We start from the raw sequence: 18,821 nt of genomic DNA on the forward strand, positions 1-18,821 counted from the left end.
CATCCTGCAAAGAGGTAATAAAATCATGGAGCTTAAAGACCTATTCAGGGTCTCCCCAAAGATGATCAGATCCCTTGACTATGCAGTGCTTTCAAAGCCCCCCAAGGATAGGGGAAGTCAGGGACAGCCGTGGTAAGCACAGCCTTCGTGGTCCCCCAGGATTGATGCCAGGATATCCACACATCTTATCATCACTTTCATCCCCTTTTTTATTATATTGGTTAAAAAACAACCAATTCTACAGTTATTGAAACTGGAGACCACAGGAACTATTCACAACAAAGGTTAGGGTTAGGTCCTACGAGCTCGGGGATGGTACCAATCGATGCGCAATACTCGAATTAGTGGGGGTAGAGCCAACTTGCAAGTCGCTCCGACCTTCACAAAAAAAGTTATTCAAGAATATCTCCTCAGATTTCTGGGAATTTCGTTGTTCGACCCCTTCCGAAGGTCGGAGAAGCTCGGGGATGGGACCAATCGATCCGCAGTACCCAAATTAGTCCAGACGGAACCACTTTACAAGTCGCTCCGACCTTCACAAAAAAAGTTATTCAAGAATATCTCCTTCTCCTATGTGCTTTCATCCCTTATCCTAACCTAACCCTAACCCTAACCCCCTAACCCTAACCCCCTAACCCCTTAACCCTAACCCCAACCCCCTAACCCTAACCCCCTAACCCTAACCCTCTAACACCCTAACCCTAACCCTCTAACCCTAACCCCCTAACCCCCTAACCCTAACCCCCTAACCCTAACCTCAGTGTGGTTATCATCCTGTATCCTAACCCTAACCCTATCTCCGGAACCATAGGTCATAGCTGCCGGCCACTGCCACCAACAGAAAGAGCACCCCTGAAAATGGGGGGGTAGCCAAAGTCCCGAGTCTCTGGCACCGCGGGAAATAGCCTGTCCGCAGAGCCGGACGCGGACACGCTTGGCTATTATCCCCTTACCTGAACCGAACCCTAAAGCCGTTACGCCCTGCACCATATGTGCTGACGCCACACACGTGATGCTTAGAGTGGGCCCAGTTGATTGCAATGTACACAGTGGTGGCGTAGCTTGCACCAGGCAAAGAAATCCTCCATTTCCTAGTCTCCCCTCTGAAATACAACAATAGAATGAAATACAACAATAGAATGAAATACAACAATAGAATGAAATACAACAATAGAATGAAATACAACAATACAATTAAATACTTGTACTACAACTAATGGTAACTGTACTGATGCCATGATGGTCGTGTGATTGTTAACAACAGTATGTAATAATAATAACAGTATATAATGATAACATTTATAATATATTCAGGAGGAACGATTTTCACATCCACACTTGGGGAAATTTTCACTTCTGACCGCTCCATTCGCTTTTAATGGGGAGTCGTTAACCTTAACCCTAAACCCTAACCCTTTTGTGCTGCACCCCTACTAACCCCTACTATTTTTTTCAAAAACCTACTGATGTGGGGAGAAGTTGGCTCATATGAGGCAAGTTTCCTGTGAGAAACTGATCAGGGAAGTTCCTTAAACAGACGATGGTTGATGTTTCGCACCAGCTCAAAAAGTGAATTTGAAAAGAGTTTTTTTTCCTGTTTGCAGATTCTGTGAAACAGATTTGAAGATGGTGGCAATCCTCTTGTTACTCAGGCTCCTCTTTGTTTCAGGTGATGTATTAGTTAAGTTACTTGGATCAATTACAACTGTAGATTTTCAGCTAAAGGAGAAGTACTGAGAGATGTAACTGACAAAGGTTAAATGCAACATGACACACGATGTTCAACTTTCTCTTTTTGCTGTGTTTCCAGGAGCTTTGGCTGCTTGTTCTTATAAAAAATTCTGCATCACTGCACCACAGATGATAGAAGCTCTACATGGATCCTGTTTGCAGATCCCTTGTAACTTTAGTTTTCAACCAACACAGGACTTTGCAGGAAAAAACATTGGTGTGTGGATTAAAGGGGACCCCAGATTTGAAACATTTCCACAAAATGTGATCTTCAATGGCAGCAGGACAGAGAACGATCCAGTGAAGATTATCGGAAACCTGAGCCAGAAAAACTGCACCAGTGTATTTAACAATTTGAACAAAACCTACACAGATAAATTCTTCTTCAGAGTTGAAAGACAAAATTTCCGTGCAACAGCTGTTTGTTGCCCTCTTCAAATAAACGTTACAGGTAAGACAGAGTTTTATTTTCAAATGAATTCAGCAAACAGATTTTATTTGCACAGCACTTATCATCACATCTCCTTACTCTTGTTGAGGGTTAACAACAGATGATGTCACACCTTGTTAAGATCTATGAGACAAACTATGATTTGTGAATATGGGCTATAGAAATAAAATTGGATCATACAAACACTGTAACATAAACTGGTTTACAAAATGAAAAGATATGATGAATAAATGATTTTAAAAAACACTATGCCCTTTTGCATAAAGAGGAAGAAAAGGTTTTCAGGAAGTTTGCAGTTCTCATAAATTTTAAATGAGGAAATGCCAAGGTCAGTAAAAAAAGATGTTGAAATGATGAGGAACACATAATAAAATACTAAAACAGATGTGAAAAGGATAACTATAGATACGTAAATAAATATAAAAAAAATATTTAAAATAAAGTAGAATATAAGTCTATATCTGTGAAACAGTCATATATAATGATTAGAGAGATAATGAACAAATATTCTATACTCACCTTTACTGTGAAACATGTAAATAAATGAAATAATTACACAACAGTGAGAATTGCAATCACACACATTACACTGATGACATACACTTACTGAGCACAAAGTTTCCAAAAACAGGACTGTGATGTGTTTTTTGGTGTAAAATGTTTGGTTTTGCAGATATTCCGCCAAGACCCAGAATTGAAATGTCAGGTGACCTGAAGGAGGGAAAGTCTCTCACTATGACCTGCTCAGCTCCCACCCCCTGTCCTCACTCCCCTCCCAAACTGACCTGGGGCCATAAAGAACAGCCTCACAACAACATACATGTAAATGCTGATGGAACCCTTACAACTGAAATCAAGAGAAACATCACCTTGTCAGACAAATATGATGGATGCAACATCACCTGTTCGGCCATATATCCTGTGAATGGAGGAAAACATGTTGAGACAACTCCAGTTAAAGTGACTCTCAACATTTCCTGTGAGTCGACCTATTTGTCCTTTTCGGAAAATCTGATGCTTCTATTCTCTATTATAACTGTGTTAAATCTTTACCAGATGCCCCCAAGGACACAATGGCATCCATTAGTTCGTCACTGTCGGCAGATGGATGGGTGAACCTGACCTGCACCAGCAGAGCCAATCCTCCTGTCAACCACTTCATCTGGTTCAAGGTGAACCCTGATGGAGCCACAAACGTTTCGGAAGGAGTCGTTTACAGAGTCAGTGCCACCGATGGAGGAGTTTATTTCTGTAAGGCGACTAATGCTCTTGGTTGCCAGAAGTCACCCAAACTTCATCTGAATGTTAAAGGTTTACAAATTTAAATCTCATCTACTGCTTTCTCCTTTTCTCCTTTTGTTTCTCTAACATTTTGTTTGGGAGCACTTGACATGTGATACAGTGCCATATTGTGAGGTTTATAAGAAGCAGGAAACAAATGAAGGCAAAGAAGGTTGGTGCGACAGATTCATAAATGACAAACCTTGTTGGCAGGTGGAACTCAGTAATCCAAAACCCAAAAACATCAAGAGCAAGGTCGAGAAACACAAAGGAAACAAGCTTGAGGTTATAATTATGCAAACTGAACAGATGAACCAACAAAGACAGGGAAGATGCAAGGGAAGGATGATGTCCGAATCCCAGAGAAAACAAACTGAGCTTGATCCAATGCCACAATTATTCTGTTTTTTATGTCTGAACCCAATCCGAGCAAAATGTCATTCATGTAGCTGCACAGACTTTGTGTCACCATCCCTCACACATACTTCCAGTAGCCTAACCCTAACCCTTTACATATGGTTATAAATACATCCATTGGTTTTTTTCTGCTCTTCATTCATGAGTGTGGACTTTCAGTTTGAGAGCAGGATTTATTGTTACGTTCAGATGTTCAGATGTTTAATGCTTACTCTCAAAACCCTGCGCTTGCAGTCAAACATACCCTGCTTGTGCTGAGATTTACTCTGCTTGTACCCACACTGTGCACTTGCACTTAGATATTTTGTTGCTTAGACAGATTTTCTATCATTTAGCTGCAGCTCTTCTCCTCATGCTGCTTCTGTGCACATGAAATGTCCACTCTCTGACCATTTCTTCTGTTTGAGTTTTATGGGTTAGGGCTAACCCAACTCTGTTAAAATTCCCCAACCTGCCAATGTTAGTCTTTACAAGTGAAATACTCCAGGTTCATGCACTAATGCCCTACAAGTATTTGTTATTGGACACAAAATTTAACAACAACATTTAAACAATGTGTAAAGTGAACACATGTGGAACACAACACAACAAGGTAGAAATCTCTAAGGACGAAACCTCCACACAGACAGGAATTAAAGCAAGAGAGTGACATACAGGAAACAGGGACACAGATTAAAACAGGAACTTTCAAACTCAAAGTGCAAACAATTTAAATATAAATCCAAAAAAAAAATAAAGAAAAAATAAGTAAATAACATTGGTAATGGAGCAGGTGGACCCAAAAGGCTGAACAAAAGGTTTTAACAAAAAGTGTCCTTTAAAGAGAAAGGTAGGGTATAATAACAAAATCCAAAAGCAACAGAAAACTCAAAATGCTCTTATGCAAAAACAGGAAACACTAGAAACTTACTGGAAACGACAAGTGGTGAAAAGACACAGGGACATGGAACAGCTCTCACAACAACGAACTGACAAAGACCCAGAGAAGCACAAAGACTTAAATACACACTGAACTAATGAGAAACTAGGGACAGGTGGCACAGGACAAACAGGTGAGCCTGACGAGGGCGGGAGGTCCAGGGGGAAAACACACAAGGAACAGAAACTACAAAATAAAACAGGAATGAGAGATGAACACAGAGGGACACAGGAGAGTGATACAGAAAGTCACACAGAGAGTGACACAGAGTGGGACACGGAAAGGAACAGAATGGGACACAGGGAGCAAAACTTAAAACACAGTTCCAAACATAACACAGTCCATAATAGAAATGAAAACTCTCTTTTATAAAAGAGGACCAAAAACACAGGAGACATGACAGATATCCTAATATACAAAAGTCCAACACAAAATTTAGAAACTCAAATTTAGAAAGTAAATTCAAAAACAAGCAAATTCAACATTCACAAGAATTATTCCCCAACTCAACTTGATAGCAGTAACTGAGGAGAAATTAATAACACGGTCCACATTGAACCACATCTTCTTTCAGGAGTATCAACCTCCTCTTGTTCTTCCAACAGAACATTTACGATGGGAGCCAGTTCTTGGAGGAATTGCTGGGATCGTCTGTCTCATCTGCTTAATTATCTGTGTTTGGTGAGTTTCTCTTATCAAAACATGTGTCATGACTCGGTTCCTGACGCTGACATTTAAACTAAACATCCATCTGTCTTCGCATTTTATACTTAACCAAATACTCACTATGACTCGTAAAATCCTCTTGTTTTCCAGGTATTTAAGGTCAACACATCCAACAATACAACAGACTCAGGTGGGAAATTTATAATAAGACAGTCGTCAGATTTCCATGGATATTAACTAGATTTGGCATACAACAGTTATCAGTGACACATGAACTAAGTTAGGGTTAAACAAGAGCTGTGACTGTGGATGACAAATGTGTTCCTCCATTCCTGAGCAACAAGGGCCTTAACCTCACGGGTGGAACCTTACGAAGCCAAACTACCCTATGATTCGTTGTGCTTCTGTGACAAACTGGCTGTGGCCTGTGATGAGACAAAATGTCCAATGTTTACACTTTCAAATGTTAGTATCAGGCATCAACTTCACTGAAACAGCTAATACTACACTTGTTAAAAAGAATTACAAGGGACACTGAAACTCTGTCCAACTGCAGCTCTGTTGCTCGGGGACAACATTAGGAGGGGGATCACAGATATCCTTTGTAAACCAGACCTTTGCATTTCGGTTTGTTCTATTTGAACCATGATCATAAATCAAGATACATCTCATTCTCTGTAACATGTAAACAGGAATATGAATGAAATATTCTATTAGCATCTCACGTAAATGTCATAATTATATTAGCCTGATTATTGGTGTCCACTGAAATGTTGTCAGTTACTATAATACCTTTTTTTAATATATATATTTTGGGGCTTTTGTGCCTTTAATGACAGTATAGTGAAGTAGAGACAGGAAGCAGGGAGCAGAGAGAGGGGCCCACTGCAGCGAGGACTGTAGCCTCTACACATATATAATACCTTTATCAGTGTCTGTGTCGACACATAAGCTGATTTAACCACCGAGAAATTTGTCAGGTAATATGTATGTTAACATCACGTTTCCTGTTTGATTTATTTTTGTTACAGAGTCAAACAGGAGAAGAGCTGGTCATCCAAAACTCAGGCACAAAAACAGAGGAAGAAATCATCCATTACAGTGAGATTAATTTCTCCAAGCAGCGAGCTGGGCTGTCCTCAGACTCACTGTGGGACGGGGGGCAGCAGCAGGACACGGTATATGCACAGGTCAAAGTGTCCAAGACAGGAAACAGTTCCACACAAGCCCCTGATAACCAATGAGAAGTGAAGAAAAAATTAGTCATGTTTGGTTTGTGTGTCAGATCGAACTACTACTACGTTTTTTATATTCATTCAAATAAAAGTCCCAAAGGCTTCAATAGTTAGTCTACACACATCAAATATAGGATAATATTTCAAGTTAAATGTGTTATTTTTTAAATATAGGGGTCAGGGGTAAAAAATTATCCCGTTAGAGTAAAAACTGTGTGTCCTATATTTTATATATTCTTCTGTAAAACTGGAGACTTAAAGAAATCCAAAGTGTAGGACACTCACATGGAGGAAGCAGGATTCATTTTTCCTGTATTAGCTGTAAATGTTCATTTTGCATTGGAAAGTGAAAAACTCAATAAAAACATTTAATAACAGGTTTTATATTTTAATATGTATTAACACATAATTTAACTGTTCTTTCACAAGAAAAATTAAATATATGTTTCAGGGCTAGGGGTTAGGGTTAAAGTATAAAATTTAAATTTCAGCATCTTATTAAATCTGTCATCAGTCTGAGAGAAAAAATACAATTCTGACACAGTGACTTCAAACATCATAATTTAATTCTAGTTCAACTACAGCACAATCTAAACAACTTCACTGTTTCATGCAACATCTACAGTAAAATCAGACTGATTTCATCAGACGTCACTTGATCAAGAGCAGCTTCACACACACTCCAATAAATGTGACGCTTCAGGAAACCTCTGTCCAGCTTAATCATCTACTCCTTCTACCAAATAACAACCCACAGGAACACTTCACTCCATTATCACAAATCATATAAAGACTAAAGAAGGAACTCGACCGTAAAAAAATCATTTAAATTATTATCAGTTTGTCAAAAAACACGCACAGACCATTGGAATCCATTTCCAGAATGGTGTCATCAAAAAAATGAAGCAATAGAATAATTATAACAACATCCTGTACATGTCAGCTTGTATCTTATTATTAGTTTTTAAGCAGTAGAAAAAACAGCATTTTGGTATTCAGGTACTTTTCATCATAACAAATAAATGTTATTTTTTATCCTGTGAGATGCAGCAAAATACAAATATTTGATACGAGTCTACTGCAGGAGTGATCCCTGATGATCCTGTAGTCCTGATACAGAGTGCCCCCCACAGTATTAAGGCGTTATAGCACGTCGTCAACAAAGAGAATCAGAAAAATTGAATAGGAGCAGCAGTGATTGAGAAAAACCATGTCTGTCTGCTACAGAATGTTTGATGCACTGCAACTTTAAAACGTTAAATGGCCATGTGGATGTGTCCTGTTAAAAAATAGCATTAAAACATAACCACATCTGTGGATTTCAAAGAAGCAGAAAACCATAAAGTCAAGTCATAAGTAACTAAATAATGTTTAATTTTGAAAATAATCAGACTTCATGTGTTTTTAAACAAGGGCCTGACTTGAAGAAATTTAAATAGTAGTGGGCATTAGCCACACAATTACTACAGACAGTTTGTTGTGGTGGTGAAGCAGTGTGGGATTGGGAATTGTAGACTTGTGTTTGTTGTCGCGGTGAAGAAGTGAGGATAATGGGAGTTGTAGTCTTCAACCCAGTTAGGATTCCTTCATAGTTTAGGAGGTTTTGACACATGCACCCAAATGAAACGCACTGTTACCTTGATGAAAGTTTAAAATTACCTTTGAGATTTTAAAGTGGAACCGTTATATATATATTATAATTTTAAATGTTAAACTCTGATAAACACATTTGAGTTTGGTTTAAAAATAATGAACTACAGCAGCTGCTAAAATTGCATCAGTGAATTTAAAGTTTGCACATCCAGGACGTTGATATTTATCACAAATACAGTTTAAGAAGTTTCAAAGAAGCAAATTCAAACCAGATAAATATGGTGGTATTTAAATGTCAGACTTAAATATTCAATGGCTGGTTTTCCATAATCCTAACGTATGCACCATGTAAACAAGGTTGAAATTATTTTCTATTCTACCTTCAAAAATAAATCTAAACAAAAGCACTGCATCCCACAGGGTGATAACAAAGAGAATTAATTTTTCCAGGTAGAAAGTGGACGGTACAATCAGATAAATTAAGTTTCCTGTCACAGGATCCACAGTGATTCAGAGTTTGAGAGGACGCCAGCATCACGGCCAACACCAATCAAACTGTACGTCTCTGCTCTGACTGATGAAAAAACTTAAGAGTCAGACAAAAGAAATCAAACATGGAGGAACATTTCAAAATAAGGCCCCTGAAGAAAGTCAGAAATTATCTCTGAAAAAAAAAAAGGAAAAATGAGGCACCAAAAAGTTGAGATATCAAAAACACAGTCTGTCTTTGTGTTACGAAAAACTTTTTCACAAAAACACGAGCAGCTACATCATCCTGGAGGACGTTCCTGACGGGAAGTGACCGAGGTGCTGCTTCTGTCTCCGCCCACGTTTCGTCTTGTTACACCTCCTGCAGGATACAACAGGAAATAGACATCAACAAACATGCAGCCGCAATGCGAACATAGAGAGCTCAGTATATAGCAGCCATTGTGGTTGTTTCTGTCCATTACACAAAGCAACAGTGGACATGTGCGAAAGAAAACTGTGACATAATTTTCCAAATGCTACGTTTGACATGTTGACACAAGTGAGTTTTTAAAAGCTATATATTGTGGAAGGCGTTTGTAAAAATCTCTGTAATGGTGATGTAAAACGTGTGTGGACGAGAAATGGAAAAAGGTTTTTGGTTAAATATTGTTATGGAGTTTTCATAGACACTGTCTCGTGTCCTCTCTGGGGCAGAGTGCAACAGGTTGTTGTGTTTGGGAAGTGCGAGAGCTTGGCGAAGGTCAAAGCCTTCACTCCCTAGACATCACAGATATGAGACTGTGATCAGGAAACACTGTCTCCAGAACTAGAAACTACATTTGATTGTTTAGGAACGAGCAGACCCACAGATTAAATGATCTGTTGGGGTTTAAAGTGTGACTGCAGGAAAAAAGACTTCAGAATATGAGAGAGCGTCATGCTCAGATGTTGTGTGGATGAATTCTGATTTTGTCCCCGTCAAGCTTCAATAAATATTTCAGCATCAGACGTGAAAGGACTCCTGAACACTTTCTTCACTGATGAGTTGACCATTGATCAGCAGATTTTCCACAACAAATATCAACATTCATGTGGACAGGACGTTCATCAGCTGGCTCAGTTGTCATGGAGATGGCAGAGATGTTGTCACATGACTAAACTGAAGCTTTTTTCTGACCATCCACTGATCAAAGGGTTAAGTCAAAACTTTATTTAAAGGTTCACAGTATATGAGTAAGTGCAGTAATGCACCTCAACATTGGCTGCCACCTGCCAATAAACCAAACAAAGAAGAAGAAGTGGTATCTTGCAGCCAACAGAACATTATTATGCCTCCCTTTCCAAGAAAAAGGAGAATCTACGGTGGCCATTTGGAGACATAAAACCATGAAAGCTGCATTGTACTGTCAGTGTTTGATTTGTCCATTATGGGCTACCATAGGAAACGTGGCGGAGCAACAGTAAACCTGGTAAGTTGTCTGGTTCACAGGATGACTGTAACCTAGTAGTACACGTAAATGTTGTTACATGGTTTCTTGATAAAGTAAAGCTCCCTCTGCTGGCCCACTTCCTGTTTGTTTACAGCAGCAGGGATGAACAGTCGTGATGCGAGTGTGATCACCTGGTGAAGCACATGACCACAGCAACGATGACTGCAATCTGAACAGCCCCGATGATGGCGGCGATAAGGACGTAGTGTAGTTTCTGACCGCTGGGCACCACGTACAGGATGTTAAAGTCCAGCAGCTGATCACACTGAGGACCACCATATGCTGCCTCACACCTAACACCCAGACAAACACACACAGTTTGATTATATTTGAATTCTAAAGATTTAATGGAAAAAAAACATTTTCACAATAAAAGTCAAACACACATTTTGCGGTGGGTTAAGAATTAAGGTTAGAACGTGAAAGTGACTGTGAAGTACAGTGGTAGAGGGCGTTATTGCACCTTGACAATAAACCACACAAAGAAAAAGTGACTGTAAACAAAGATCCAAGACTGTAAATAAAGACGACGACACGTCTCCACTTCCTCCAGAAACTAAAATTTCTCAGATACAAACGCTGCCATCTTGTGATGATGACATCATGTACAGTCAGAGTCTCGACCAATCATGAGTCAGTCTCAGCTGTCAATCATGACGGCTCTTTTATATCATCAAATAACTAATTCAAACTAAACTGATCAGAAACACTTTAACAAACATCAGTGTGACAAGAACGACCTGAAATGACAGCAACCATCTTGGCTGACAAACAGTTATTTAAGGTCTACTTTGAGTTTTTTTAATTTGGTTCATGTCCGTCTGCTAACATGGAGCAGGGGGGTTTACGACCAAACTACAGGCAGCCACCAAGAGGCAATACAGATAATTTGTCTTCACTTAAGAAGGGCCGTCATGTCGTCCATCTTTATTTACAGTCTTTGTCGGGAGTCCTCAATGAGATAGATAAACACACAGCGAACAGATTTACCTGCAGGTTGCCAGGTTGTGTCTCATCTCACATTGTCCGTGTTCGCAGAACTGAGCGTAGTCGTCAGAACACGGACTCACACTGTCCACAAACCCCTCCCCCTCACCAGGCTTGGACACACCTGGACCAAAAAAAAACACACTGTTTTCTGATTGGCTGTTACAGAAACATAGTCGTTACATAATGAAAGGTTAACTGCAGAGGGGGCGGGTTCTTACTGTAGATGTCTGGTTTGGTCTTGACGCCGTCATCCTTCCTGTTTTTGTCTGAAACAGAAGAACACAATGTTTTTTTGTTTTTTTTTCTTCTCCTCTATTTGACCCCGATATCATCTACCTATGGTTTGGTTTGTATTAATAGATCTTTTCTAGTCTTGTTGACACTCAAAGCTCTATATGGTTCAGTTTGCCATTCACACAGACTTTAATACAGTTTCATACATCTATAAGCAGCACTTTTTTTCTATGATTCAATTCGGAGTTCAGCATCTTGCCCAAGAACACTTGTGTCATGTCTAATGAGGAAGACTGGGATTGACCTTCTGGTTGGAGGACCGCTCTAACCCTCAGCCACAGCCGCCCCTCTCTTCTTACTTTCCCTTACACACCTCATCTTCTAACAATTTTTCTAACCCTAACCCAAGAAGGGGCAAGTCACTACCAGAGAACGTTTCTTAACAAGTGTTAATGGACTTGTCACTCTGTGAATATTTTCCACTACAATTCGATGACTCTCTGGATGTAAGAGACACAGCTCAGCTTGTTGTATTTGTCAGAATGTCTTTCCAGGATTCTACAACAAAGGAGGACTTCCTCATTCTTTTGCACTTAAAGGAGAGAATGACAGGTGAGAATATTTACATTGAGTTTAAAAGCATGTTCATGAAAATGATATCCCCATTCATAAACTGGTGGCAATTACTACTGATGGGACCCTGGCAATGAGTGGGGCTCTCTCTGGTTTTACAGAACTGTGTCATAATGATTTGTGAATTATTACTGTGTAATTCATCAGCAGGCCTTGGCTAGGAAGGTCGTGGACCTTTCTCATGTTTTGACACTGGTTGTCAAACTGATAAACTGATCAGAATAACAGTGCTTCAGCACTGCTTGTTCAAGGCATTATTGAATGAGCTTGATGCCACCTACAGACACCTGCTTCTCCATGCTGATGTCCAGTGGTTGACTCACAGCAAAGTGCTGATATAATTTGTTGACTTGCTGCCTGAGATAAAGACATTTCTATCATCAAGGAACACGGAGCACAAGGATTGTCAGATGATGTGTGGCTACTGGACCTGGGGTCTCTTACAGACCTGGCGGCAAAACTGAAGGCACTCCGCAACAAGCTCCAGCAGCAACACCTGCCCTACATGCTAAGCAAGGTGAATGCGTTCAAGGCTTGGTGCTTAGACCACCATCTAAAGAAGAGGAGGATGACACATTTTCCCAACCTGGAGAAAATGTCACAGGCCATGAAGACAAGGAGGATTTTCACCTTGAGCAGTAATGTGCTCACCTAAATAAAGTGGCAACAGAGTTCAATCTGAGTTTTGCTGAATCCCATGTCATGGAAGATAGCAGCCATATTCCAGCAAGTGTTTGCTTTGCCAAGCTGAGTTAACATGGAGATGGTTGTTTTGCAAAATGGCATAAAGCTGAAAGCCAGCTCAAGGGAGAGTGACTTTTGGGGAGTTGTCAGCAGAGAAGTTTCCTCTCCTCGCTGCAGGTGCACAGTGAGTGCATACTTTGGATCCACGTACCTCTGTGAAATGCCATTTTCGCAGATGAAAATAATCAAATCAAAGTACAGGAGCCGGCTTACAGAATACTGGTGAGTGACAGGAATGCAACAGTTTTTCCTTTTTATGGCATTGTGAAAAGTGATGCTGCTTAAGATGGGACATAGAACTGCACTTAGCTTCATTGCAGTTTTACTTTCTATAATGCTAATGTTAAATGTACTAACTTGCATGACGCTTCAGTGGATAAACATTTACAGTTAACAATGGCACTTAATATGATCTGCTCACAGTATGTTTTCTTTTCTTTGTTGTCTGCTATGAACAAAATAATTTCCTTCTACAAATGGATAATAGACCATGGGCTTTTTTGTGTTAGAATGAAATTAAATCATAAAAATTCCTCAAACAAGACAGATATGGCCTGTTTGATATGATAGTTACACTGTTTTATTGGTTGCAAGTACATACTATTTTCTCTCCTCCTCCTACAAACCTCCCTGATGCCTTATCTTTTAATCTTCTTTTTTTCTTGTTACCTTGGCAACGTCCCACGTGTTTGATGTCGATCTTCAGCTGTTTGAGGCAGGACGCCTCTCGGACGTGGCAGGGCGTGTCATAGGTGACGCCATCGCTGCCACACACTGGGTTGTCGTTGTGGCCATTACACACTATGTTACACATGCAGCTGGACACACAAACACAAACACACTTGTTTGAGTAGCAGTGGCATGTTCTACTCATCATCAACTCCTCTGTGGAGTAGGCTTTTATTTGGAAAGGTACGATTAGACGATATGATTAAGTTTTCCATCTGTTGTTGTACGTTAACTTTTCACATCAAACAGAAAACACATAATACAAAGTGAATATATTTCAGAACAATTTCAACTTCAGTGAAAAATCATTGTAACATTATGTTGTGAAAACACTCAAGATTCTCGTCATCATTGAGGATCGAAATGGAGGACAAATCTGATGACACAATTTCTACTCTTTATAGAAACAGAATAAGAACATCAGGTCCATAAGCTGTGTTCTGCACATCTGTATCTGTGTCAATCAATCAAGCTGGAATGATCATTTTCTGCCTTATAATGTTCCTCCACGAACAGTCCGGAGACCAACATCTGTTGTTTTAACCTTTGACCAATAGAAATGTTCTTTCATTGTTTACGTTGGTATTTTTACTTTCTGTGATGTCATTTCCTGGAGAATCTTCAAACGTTTCATGTCACTAAAATCTATAGTACCACAGATAAAAGCTTCTGTAAATTGATGAACTATGTTAAATGATAAAGGAGTGAAACTGTCATAAATTAAACAATTTAAAACTAACTATTTAATTAACTACTTTTCTCTACTCCTCTTTACACGTTTGTAAAGACATCATCAGGAGCACAAGAAAGTAACAAATATCTTTACACACACTAACACACTAACTGTGTGTGTGTGTGTGTGTGTGTGTGTGTGTGTGGGTGTGTGTGTGTGTACTAACAGTGTATCCTCAGAGTCTTCATCACATTCAGCTCCAAACTTGCAGATTCCACATTTCGAGGCCTTTTTACCGCGACCTGAGCCCTCGTCATCTGCAGACACAAAACGTCACAACAACATTCTACATCTCTTATAATAACAATGAGATCTGTTTTCAAAACATTGTAGTAACTGTATCAGAAAAACATTAAGGTGTTCACCTCCGTCTCCAGATCCTGAACCACCGTCTGACGGACAAAGAGGGAGTTATGTCAGTAGTTGACAAGAAATAGTCTCCGTGTTATTAATCATACATGTCCCAGGTTGAATCTTAAATGAATATTAAATCTCTATTTGTATTTTCTTAACATTAAGTGTCATAAATTCAGAGCTACTGGCTGATGTAAACCATCATTAGCCACGTCAGTTCCCTCCATAGCTTTAGTTTTAGCTACATGTACCTAATAATCTGAGTTTAAACCGTTTCTCTGTCAGTTGCAGCCGTGTGAGTGCTACCGTTACCATGGTAGCAGGGTCCCTCTGACACGATGGTAATGGGTCTCTGCTTCTTGCAGGCGGCTCTCCTCAGAAAACACTCATTTTGGTACGTGTCTCCATTGGACCCACACACAGGGACATACTTCTTATGACACTGCCACACACACAGTATTTAAATTACTGGATGAAACACAGCATATCATGTGTGACTTTAGCATGAAAGCAAAAGACAGAAAGAAGTGTGTGTGTATGAGACTCACATGGAACTGACAGACACATTTGATGTCAGCTCCGTTCTCACGGCAGGTTCCTCCGAAGCGACACGTCCCGGCGTCACACACACGCAGGTCGCTCTTCTTTTCGGACACATCTGAAAAATACCAGGAGATAGAAAAAAATAAAAACTCACTCCCCCTCAGAGTTAGAACTCCACAGAAGACTCTACACATATCTGCACAAGTTTATGTAGAATCTGGATGTTTTAAAATTTCCTTCCCTCAAGCTGTTTCTTGACCTGAACAGAGGTCTGAAGTTCTGTATGTGACACAAATGTCTGGGTCAGAAGCTCTGGACATTTTCTGGAACCTTTCCTTCAGCCTCTTAGTAAAACATCTGGATCTTACCTTATCAAACACTATTTTACAGAGCTCATGTCTGACAACAGCATTCGAACAAGAGCAGGTTGAGAATGAAAGAGGAAACATTCACAGACACAAAATTAATGAATGAATGTTCATCCAACAGATGTGTGGATGTTTCAGTCTGAAGCAGTAAACATCATCATAACCCACAGAAAACACAACAATGAGTGTTTAACGCACAGAGAGAGAGAGATAGAGAGAGAGAGAGAGACCATTATCCAGGGTAGTAATTAAATGATGGCAGCTTATTGGTCGAGCCCTGCAGGCTAACCAATTACAGCTGGTCATTACAAGGGTTGTGACCCCTGCCTCCCCCGTAATTAGTGAATACCACAGTGTGCTGATGCAGCCACAACAACCTGCTGACACACACACACACACACACACACACACACACACACACACACACACACACACACACACACACACACACACACACACACACACACAGCAGGGTGGATCGAACAGAAACATTGTTCCCAGGATCCTCTCTGTCTGCACAATGTGACACCACATGTTTAAGGTGATTCCCCCTCCACAGTCAATCACAGACTGTAAACAAAAAGATGTACAACATCTCCCTAAAATGAAGCCAAAGCATCTTGATTGCCCCCTGGTGGCTGTCTTCAGTAAATCCCACTGCCAATCAACATGTATCAGCATGCTACAGTCACAGAAGTAAAGAGAACACAAGCTCTTGGCAGATTGACACACTGCTTCTAGTTCCAGCATGTGTGCGCTGTGGGCAGGTGCAGGGTAAATTGGGCCCTGAACTACAAACGGAGCGAACCCTGTGAACAGCTGACCTGCTCCAGGTTGAGTTGGAGATAAGAGATCAAACAGTATAAAGCTCGAGTCTCTGAGGAGGACCAGGGTCTTCAGAGACCCACAAGATCCTCTGAGATCCTCTGAGGAGTTTCTGAAAGATCTAGATTCTCCTCAGAGGATGAACCTTTGTCAGCTGCTAGAGCTTCAACAGAACCAACCTGACCCGTAGGAGTAAAGTACTCACAGTACCACAGACTGTCTACATGTACTTCACTTACTGATACTGATGTACTGGGTGTAGGGTTGGGGTTTTCAAACCTCATTGTGCATGTGTAGTATAGTATCAATATACAGTAGAAATAGAATCACAGTGTTGTACCTGTTGTATTGTAAAGATCAGTCAAAGATCATTTGAAAATCAGTATCCTTTTTTACAGTATATTTGTGTGTTTTATTTCCTCCAGCTAAGCTTGAAGCCACCAGGGTTTCACCTGAAAGACTAAAACTGTCCCACACAGTGAGAATACATGTAAATGATGTGATGGGGACACAGATTAGATTATTTTCAGATCTACTCTTGTAAACGACAGAACACTTTTACTATAAAAACAATCCAGGTGTTTTACCAGCTGTTCTTCCTGCGTTTAGCAGCTTGAACTGTTTCTTTTATTCTGAATGTTTGTTCTCCTCTGATTTTTATTTTACAACAGTTTGATCCTCGTGAAATATGAGGTCCTGCTGTCAGTCAAACTGTCTATGTCTGTGATTGGTCATATGCAGTAAACCCCGCTCCTTTGATGTGCACATACTCAGAGTTAACTTAACTAGTTGATAACCAGCGTCATGTGACCACTTGGCTTGACTGTGATTGTTAGGTTAAGTTAAACTGGATAAATGTAAGAAATCCTGAATATGTGGGTTAGGGTTAGAACACACCTCGTAGTACAGACCTCAGGTCTTTACGCTAAGCTAGGTTAACTCTGTCATCTCTCTGAATGAAGTTGATCTGAGATCAGTGGTGACGAGTGAATCAGATCAGCCTCCAACTATTCTCTAAAGTTTGGTGAAGCGGAGAGCTCTCTCTCTCTTAATATCACTCTACCTCTCTTGCTCTGCTGACCTCATTATCTCGCCTCTTGTTTTTCTCTCCGTCCTCATCGCTCCTTCTCTTCTCATCTGATTCTAACATCCAGAGCATCACAGACGCAGATGCAACACACAGCCAAAAGAATGTAGATAAACTGAATTAGCATTTAGTTTGAAGTTATGTTTCCACACATGTTGTATTGCAGCAAGGTGGTGTTGTGGTTAGCACTGCAGGTCAGAACTAAGATTACTTAGTAATCTTACTCACTAAGATTACTTAGTTCTGACCTTCTAATTCAGAGAAGAAAAAGGCTCAATGTAAACAATACAAATAAACAATAAAACTTAGACTAGATACTTAAATGAAACAGCAGATGATCTATACACACATCATGAAGTTGATACCTCATCTATCATCATATTGTAGGAATTATTTCATCATGATCTCACCATGGAGACTCAAAATTGCTTCATATGATGAAGAAAGATTTTTAGGAATGAGAAGGGGGAAATTCTGATAGTGACTATGTTCTCTTGTCTTCCCTCCTTTGAAAGAAAGGTCCAGAATCCTCTAGTTGAACAACATGGAGAAGATACGGTTCATCAAGCTGTGACTCTCCTCCACGTGTCAGTCATTGGTTCGTTTTGATGGAACCATGAGTACGATCAGGCTGTTCCCTCGTTTGACCTCGCCCTGTTCCTCCCCCCTGACTGACTACACACTAACCCTGTCATTAACCCCAAAATAGAGCCCTGGTAAAGTGAGGAGTGGTCACCACACACACACACATTCTTTCAAAAAGCAGGTGACATTATGGAGTTTATCTTCCTGTTGCCGTGGTGACTGCACTGAGATAAAACTGATGGATGTTTAATCCAGCTGCTGTTGTCAAGGCAACAGAGACTCAAAGACAACACCTGGATCAGTCAGAGAATAAATAAAGATGCTGGGACCTCTGACCTCCAGCTGATGGTCTCACCTGGACAGTCGGTGGCCTTCCCGGGGCCGCATTCCGCACTGCTGCTCAGTCCACTGCGGGGGAACGAGCTCCGGACGCCGGGGAGAACTAGAAGCAGCAGCAGGCTGATGAACCAGGAGGAGCAGAGAGCTGGTGCCATGATGGACGGAGGAGGGGTAGGTAGAGACTGAGAGGTGAGAGATTAATAGAGGTGAAGAGACAACTGATGAAAAAGATTTCTCCTTCGATGGATCCTGGTTCAGAAACCCCGCAGAAAAATAATAAAAAGTCTCAGATCCTGATTTTCTCCATGATTCTTCTCCGAAGCAGAAAGGCTGAAAATAGTACGAGGGCAGCCGGAGGAGGCTCCGCCACGAAGGGACAACAAAGCCCAGCAGGGCCTGGGTC

At 40.5% G+C, this 18,821-nt stretch overlaps 2 protein-coding genes across 2 annotated transcripts; one reads left to right on the top strand and one right to left on the bottom strand.

Moving 5' to 3' along the window:
* The first annotated feature begins 1,505 nt into the window (after window positions 1-1,505).
* Window positions 1,506-7,077, top strand: LOC109643079 (sialic acid-binding Ig-like lectin 13). The gene is made up of 7 exons (XM_020108086.2): window positions 1,506-1,669; window positions 1,811-2,182; window positions 2,856-3,161; window positions 3,239-3,493; window positions 5,405-5,480; window positions 5,616-5,655; window positions 6,497-7,077. Exons 1-7 carry the CDS (start codon window positions 1,627-1,629, stop codon window positions 6,707-6,709), a joined length of 1,305 nt encoding a protein of 434 aa, XP_019963645.2. The 5' UTR covers window positions 1,506-1,626; the 3' UTR covers window positions 6,710-7,077.
* A 171-nt stretch (window positions 7,078-7,248) lies between these two features.
* tmeff1b (transmembrane protein with EGF-like and two follistatin-like domains 1b) lies at window positions 7,249-18,573 on the bottom strand. Its single transcript, XM_020108087.2, has 10 exons — window positions 18,435-18,573; window positions 15,220-15,329; window positions 14,984-15,113; window positions 14,683-14,709; window positions 14,484-14,574; window positions 13,525-13,673; window positions 11,463-11,510; window positions 11,245-11,365; window positions 10,386-10,547; window positions 7,249-9,143 (listed from the first exon to the last, which is right to left on the bottom strand). Exons 1-10 carry the CDS (start codon window positions 18,571-18,573, stop codon window positions 9,059-9,061), a joined length of 1,062 nt encoding a protein of 353 aa, XP_019963646.1. The 3' UTR covers window positions 7,249-9,058.
* Window positions 18,574-18,821: the final 248 nt, after the last annotated feature.

Source organism: Paralichthys olivaceus, chromosome 17 (genome assembly GCF_024713975.1).
Source record: "Paralichthys olivaceus isolate ysfri-2021 chromosome 17, ASM2471397v2, whole genome shotgun sequence".
In the NCBI taxonomy this organism is placed as follows: domain Eukaryota; kingdom Metazoa; phylum Chordata; class Actinopteri; order Pleuronectiformes; family Paralichthyidae; genus Paralichthys; species Paralichthys olivaceus.